This window comes from Octopus bimaculoides, chromosome 7 (genome assembly GCF_001194135.2).
Source record: "Octopus bimaculoides isolate UCB-OBI-ISO-001 chromosome 7, ASM119413v2, whole genome shotgun sequence".
NCBI classification, from domain to species: domain Eukaryota; kingdom Metazoa; phylum Mollusca; class Cephalopoda; order Octopoda; family Octopodidae; genus Octopus; species Octopus bimaculoides.
This window is the reverse complement of record NC_068987.1, coordinates 21,517,071-21,524,449: the sequence shown is the minus strand read 5'-3', so window position 1 is coordinate 21,524,449 and position 7,379 is coordinate 21,517,071. Positions and strand designations below refer to the sequence as shown.

Sequence of the window (7,379 nt, the reverse complement as noted above, 5' to 3'; positions counted from 1 at the left end):
ATATATATGTGCACACTCAAAACAACGTACACGTATGTAGGTTGTTTTACATCTGTATGTTTTTTTTTTAGGGATTTATTTTCAGCTTTTTCTGCGAAGTGGCTAGGCTCTTTTGTTTGAGTCATGACAATACAGCTCTTGAGGTTTGCGGTTAACTGAATTGGGTGATGTGTGCGCATATGCGTGAACGGTGTATCTATGTGTGTGCGTTTGAATAACCTTGCAATCTAGGGTGTACATACTACAATAAAAGTGTCTATATTTCATTACTTCATGTGTGTGGTTGTATATGTACTAGATATGTAAATGTAATTGTGTGCATATATTCACCCAGGGTTTCAAATGAAGAATCTCTGAAATATTTTATAAATTTTCACCACACACGCACACACACACACACACACACACACGAGCCTCACCTCCAGATTTGTGGAGAAAATTCCTCAGCTTGTGCATGAGAATCGCCGGAGGACAATCAATGACATTGCTGATGTTGTTGGTCTATCGTATGGGTCCGTGCAGGCAATCCTGACGTCTGAACTGAACATGCGGCGTATCTCTGACCACTGAGCAGAAAGAACATCGCGTTGAAGTCTACCAAGATCCGCGTCAGCGTGCCGCTAATGACCCATCCTTCATGTCGAGGATAATCACCAGTGACGAGAGTTGGATCTACGAGTACGATCCTGAGACAAAGCAGCAGTCATCACAATGGAAGAGCCCTTCATCTCCACGATCAAAGACGTCAAGACAGACAGTAGCTAAACCAAGAGCATGCTCATCGCTTTTTTTTCGACATCTGCGTTGTTATGCATCGAGAATTTTTCCTCCAGGGCCAAACCGTCAATCAAGAGTTCTACTGCGACGTTTAAGGGAGATCATTCGGCGAAAGCGACCAGATCTTTGGAGCGCGAAGAATTGGATTCTTCACGACGACAATGCACCCTGTCACAAAGTTCTCCTCACTCTGGAGTTTCTCCTCACTCTGGAGTTTCTCCTCAAAAACATGGCATAGCCTCTGTCCATGCCCTATACGCCAGATTTAGCACCCGCGGACTTCCATCTCTCCCCCAAGTTGAAAATGTAGCTCAAAGGTCACCGTTTTAACACTGTTGTCGAGATCCAGAGCGAATCGCAGAAGGTCCTCGACTCGCTAGGCCGTATTCAAAGAAGTGCAGGAACGCTGAAACCGGTGAATTGCTGTGCAAAGTGATTCTTTCGAAGGAGATGATGTTAAAACCTAGGTAAATAAGTTAATTTCTATTAAACATAACTACGGATTGGTGCGCTTACGCGAACACTATAGACTTTTCTACTCCCTTACCTTTACCCCTCCCCTTACTTAACGGTCTATAGCTCTTTTGTCTTAATAACAGTCAACCACACAGTCATTTCCCTTTGTTTAACGGTCATTTTTCACAGGAATTTTCAATGTCCTGATAACTGAAGATATGTTGGCGTGGGTTCCCACCCCGGCATCCGAAACTCGGAGTTTTATCATGGCTACCGAATAAGTGTCACATATTTTTACAGATAAATTCCTCTATTTACATAATATTGAGGTCTCTTTCTTTCTTTTGTTGTCCTTTCTATCAATATATATATATATATATATATATATATATATATATATATATATATATATATGTATATTTCAATACGGAGCAAATAATTCATAAGAAAAAAACAATACACGGGAAAATAATTTGCGAAGATATCATTGACTCTATTATTATCTAGTGTAACAATTTAGAAATGACTGTAACAAAATCAATAATATAGGTGATTGCAGGCCCCCCCCCCCCAAAGCATTAAATAGCTGAAGGATTAAAATTAATCGAAGCTCATACTAAGTATATCTACCTGCTTGAAATAACAGTCAAAACTATTATTTAAATCGCCAAAATACACTGATAATAGTTATTATCAGTGTATTTTGGCAATTTGAATAAGAGTTTTGACTGTTATTCCAACAGGTAGACATACTTAGTATGTCCTTTGATTAATTTTAATTTAAATTATATATATATATATATCAACGATGAAGTCAGTTACTCAGAAACACCATTTATATGACAAATAATAGTGAAGGTACTATGAACATATTGAATATAGTGAGCACCAAAGAGCTAACATGTTTTGCATATACGTTGATGTTGGTTAAGTTATTACAAGTGGTTTTATGGCCTAATGTTTATTTTAAATATCTATACATCTATGGGAGACAATGTCAGGTTTATTTCGGTGTTATAAAGCCTCCTCATCAAAGACAGGCTTCACCGAGAGAAAGAAAGCGTATAATTTGTATAACTGTGAGGATTATCAAGAGTGGTCCCATGTATAATGAAGGTGAAGGAGATAAAGCAGTTCGAAACCTCGTCTCCCCCTTTTTTTGCAATAAACATAGAAGTTAATGAATTCATACGGTCTGTGGCATGTTACTTATTGTATTATAGAGTATTATAATTAATGTTGCTATTATTTTCATGTGACTCACCTTTAATTTTTCTTTTTCTTCTCCTTCTTGTTCTTCCCCTTCAGAAATTTTTGTGATCTTCAGAAGACCTTCAGTAGAGGTGAGTTAATCTTCTATTCAATCCTATTGATCAATAGCAGTATTGTACCAGTGGTTGAACCATGAATTAATATGCTGTAGGTTGCTTAGTTTAATGCTTTCAAACTCTGAGAAAAAATAGAAAACAAACAGACAAGCAAATAAAGAAAAACATTAAAACCTTTCATTTCCCAATTTTCAGTTCACTAAAATAATTGATAATCACAAAAATGGGAGAGAGAAGCAATTTGTTCACCTCTATGCTTTAAACTACAAAAATATTTTATTCCTTCTAAGCACTATGAGAACCACCCCACCAAATCGTTAGTATGCTGGATGAAATGCTTAGTGGTCGCTATGTTCTGAGTTATCTTCTTTCATTCTTTCGGGGTCGATGAAATAAGTACCAGTGAAACACTGGAGTCGATGTGATCGACTAGTCCCCTACCCCAAATTTCAGGCCTTGTGCCGATTGTAAAATAGACAATTGGTAAGGCGGCGAGCTAGCAGAATCGTTAGCACGCCGAGCAAAAATGCTTAGCGGCATTTCGTCCGTCTTTACGTTCTGAGTCTGAATTTCGCCGAGGTCGACTTTGCCTTTTATCCTTTCGGAGTCGATAAAAAAAGTACCAGTTCAGCACTGGGATCGATGTAATCGACTACGCCCTCCTCCAAATTTCAAGCTTTGTGCCTATGGTAAAAAGGTTTATTATGGACGTTGGTATACTAAAATTTGTTATTATACCTTTCGTGTTAATGTCTTTTCTCACCACATATATATTCCGTGATGTCTTTTCCCCACTACATTTCGTTCTTTTTCCTGTTCTTTCTACTCATGCTACATGCATATTTGTAGCTCTTAACAATTCTTTGTTTCTGTTACATTCTTGGTGATAATATCATTGATGATTCCATTAATTTCCTCGAAATCTCATTTATATCTCTTTCAATATTCTTGCACCAAAATCATTATTTGTAATAATTTGTAATACTTCCTACGACGTCTGTCACTATCAATTAATCAACTTCATACAATTCAGTATCTCTGTTTGTATTCCTTTCTTTGGCAATTCCATCTCTTCTATAGTCCCATTCTCTACATGTTTATCACCTGTATCTTGTTCTACACCACCCTTATCATTGACCTACTCCATATTCAAAGTTACTCTTCGCCTTATTTAGTCAAGCTCTAATTCAATCAGTCACCCATTTTCCCTAACCACTCTACCTTGGTCACAAATTATTGTAGTATTACATCAAATATGCCCCCTTTTCTTCACTTTTGGCACATTCTCTGGCAGAATCGTTCCACTGAAATTCCATTTCGGTTTACTGTGTTACTGGCATAGAAACATGCCGACCAGGTAGGGCTTGACAAAACACACACTGAACCATCTTTTATAATCCAGTTATGAGATGTTAGCGAATTTAAGATTGCACAACCACTCGTATTTTCATTGAGACACCTTCTCCATGAAGACGGTCGGTCAAGTCTAAAGAACTTCTGTTATCAACTGGGCGCAGTTTTATTCTGCAAGACTCCAAACCAGTATTTCTAGACTTCTGGAATTTGAGAATCCATAATCCTAGACAGGAAACCTTTACTGGGAATTGTCAACCAGAACCAGCTGAGTTCAGAACTCGTGCCAGATCAGATTGTTATACCGTGGACTAATGCTTAATAAATTTGTCTAGCATTTATAACTATACACAGGCGCAGGGGTGGCTGTGTGGTAAGTAGCTTGCTTACCAACCACATGGTTCCGGGTTCAGTCCCACTGCGTGGCACCTTGGGCAAGTGTCTTCTACTATAGCCTCGGAACGACAAAAGCCTTATGAGTGGATTTGATAGACGGAAACTGAAAGAAGACCTCTGTATATGTGAGTGTGTATCTGTGTTTGTCATCGCTTGACAACCGATGCTGGTATGTTTATGTCCCCATAGCTTAGCAATGTGGAAAGAAGACCGATAGAATAAGTACAGGACTTGATTTGTTCGACTAAATGCGGTGCTCCAGCATGGCTGCAGTCAAAATGACTGAAACAAATAAAAGAATGCATATTTATATACTGATAAATTTTCATTTCCATATATAACTATATGTATATATTTTCATTCAACAAGTTTATTAATGAGATCAAAGCTTGGCAAAAGCGTAGAGGAAATAAGGTGTCTGCCTGAATTAGGTACAGGGCTGATTGTAATTATCTTATATTTACTATTTAGTAATATGGTTACTTTACATTTTGAATTTTGATATGGCAAGGCTGATATGACACTGAAAAATCCTAAATGTTAAATTTTACTGTTAATTCGCTTGAAGAAAACGTTTTTTTTTAATTGACATAATTGTTTTGTTCATCAATAAAGAACACGTCTGAAACAGCTGTAGTGAATCTCAGCCCATCTATGTTATGATTTATATTTATGTATATGGTGTGTTTTCATTGTTCAAATGCTTTCTGGTAACTAATTCATGAGATACTAAGGTTTGTTTTCCTCTTTTTGGTGTCTGCTATAATAGCCGAGTTAACGAGCAGCTATATGTCTGCAACCCACTCCAACACTTTCTGTCTATTTTTTAAATATTTTGGTAAGCTCATACACAATAAGGATAAACCCCACATCCACGAAAGAAGAAAACATCACAACAGACCTCATTACATACAAAAGCACATAAACCCCTGAAAAACAAAAAAGGAAACGCATGTAACAGATGTGACTACACATTACAATAAATGAAGGCTTAGAACCCACAAAATATCTTACAGTATTTAGTTGTATCATTTGTAGTTCTCTGTTTTGACAATTTTATCCATCCTAAGTGGAAGAGTGTATACGATACAGAACCAGTCATGTACTGCAAGTAATTAAAATCACCATAGCAACTCCCTTTATTTCGTGGTCTTATATTAATATCAGAAACCACGGTTACATTTATATTTAACTAGAATGTGTCATTTTTAAAATAAAATTATTAAAGAAAATGATGTGAGGAATTTTTTAACGATGGTCTTCAAATGAAAAAATAAATTGAACGAATAAAAAGAAGTGAAAAAATAGAGAAATCTCTGTAGATTTTCTGGTCAGAAGAAAGAATTTATAGTAAATATTGTAGCTACTTTTCTTTTAAATTCTTCAACATCGAGAATTGGTCCAGACAGAGAAGAAATTTAAGGAAAATAAGCCCTAAAAATAAGAAGGATTAAGAAAAGGAAAATGAAGCCGGTGAATCATTTGAAATTTGAAGAGAAAAAAAATCAACAAGAGAAGATTTATATTTTTGAACGGTTAGTATTTATATTTCCGCTTGAAGATTCCACAAATGCACTGTAGTTACCCTTATGCTGCACATACGCGTATACCGGTATCTTGAATTTTTTTTCTTATGAGCAAAGGATTAGTTTCCTTCCAGCTTCCAGCAATAATCCCTACACTAATTTTTGCTAATTCTCCCTGCCTATCAACCCGTAGAACCTTTTACCAACCTACACCTCTTTATTGTTTATGTTCAGATATATGTTTTCGGCACTTCTTTTTCTCCTTGCAACAAGCTTATACAATTGCCTTTATATTTTGTGTTGACACCGTCATTAGTGTAATCGTTGTCATGTTTTATATTCTTTATGATTTAAAAAAATGCCTATATCCACATATGCACACACATATATGCATTTTCTTTTACTGAAACTGAATATTTGCTTCACGACACGAGTTCCATGTTACTACGTTCTTCAGATGTGAAACTCTAGTAACGAGATAAAGCCTCAGTTTTAGTTTCAATGAGAGGAAAATAACCCATATCTTCTGCAACTTGTACTGAGCAATCCTCTCTCATTCGTCTGATATAAACCAACACACACACACGCACACACACACGCACGCACACACACACACACACACACACACACACACACACACACACACACACACACACACACACACACACACACACACACACACACACACACACACACACACACACACACACACACTACTACTACTACATACTTTCATTTATAGCTTTATCTACGCGTTCCACTGTACAAAATGATTTGCTTCACGTCACTGAAGTTTCTAAATTCTTATGACATCTATCTATCTATCTATCTATCTATCTATCTATCTATCTATCTATCTATCTGTCTGTCTGTCTGTCTGTCTATCTATCTCGCCCCCTCTCTCTTTCTCGCTCCCTCTCTCTCTCTCACACACATACATCCACACATATACAAAGTGAAGTGCCGCAGCATGTCTATAGCCCAACGACTGAAACAAGTTACTTGCATCATGATGATTCGCGTTGGATTTTCAAAATACTGACATCATGCCTGCTACTCAATGCTCTGTGAACATTGTAAAGGCTGTAAATCGTGACATGGACAGCTATAACGAAGACTACGAAGCTGTGGACAGCAGGAACTGTGATGTTTTTTTTTTTTGTGAGGGTCTCCCGTGAGTCGACGTCAAACCGGCCACATATTTGAACAAAGCCTCAGTTCTGAATGATATGTGAAATTACTGGAGACTGTAGCCGAACCCTGGCTGGAGAGGGTTGCTGCTGGACGACCACATGTATTGCAGTAGGATTCGGCTCTTTGCGGTATCTTCGTAGAAAGTTAGAGGTGGTTGGAGAATTTCTACATCACCAGCCTCAATTCTGACTTTCTAATTCCCCCGACTGTAATTCTATGGAGCGCAGTTGAATGACACCTGCCTCTTTTTCTGCAACACGAATATATATACATATGTGTATGTGTGTGTGTGTGTGTGTGTGTGTGTGTGTGTGTGTGTGTGTGTGTGTGTGTGTGTGTGTGTGTGTGT

General features: G+C 37.4%; 1 protein-coding gene across 2 annotated transcripts in view; it reads left to right on the top strand.

Annotated features, from left to right (window-relative positions):
* Nucleotides 1-7,379, top strand: part of LOC106880878 (carbohydrate sulfotransferase 11) — a 40,030-nt gene that overhangs the window by 13,416 nt on the left and 19,235 nt on the right. For both annotated transcript variants that reach the window (XM_014931034.2, XM_014931033.2), the window contains exon 2: nucleotides 2,542-2,576. In XM_014931034.2, the coding sequence (XP_014786520.1) occupies nucleotides 2,542-2,576 (35 nt within the window). The remainder of the gene's footprint in view (nucleotides 1-2,541; nucleotides 2,577-7,379) is intronic.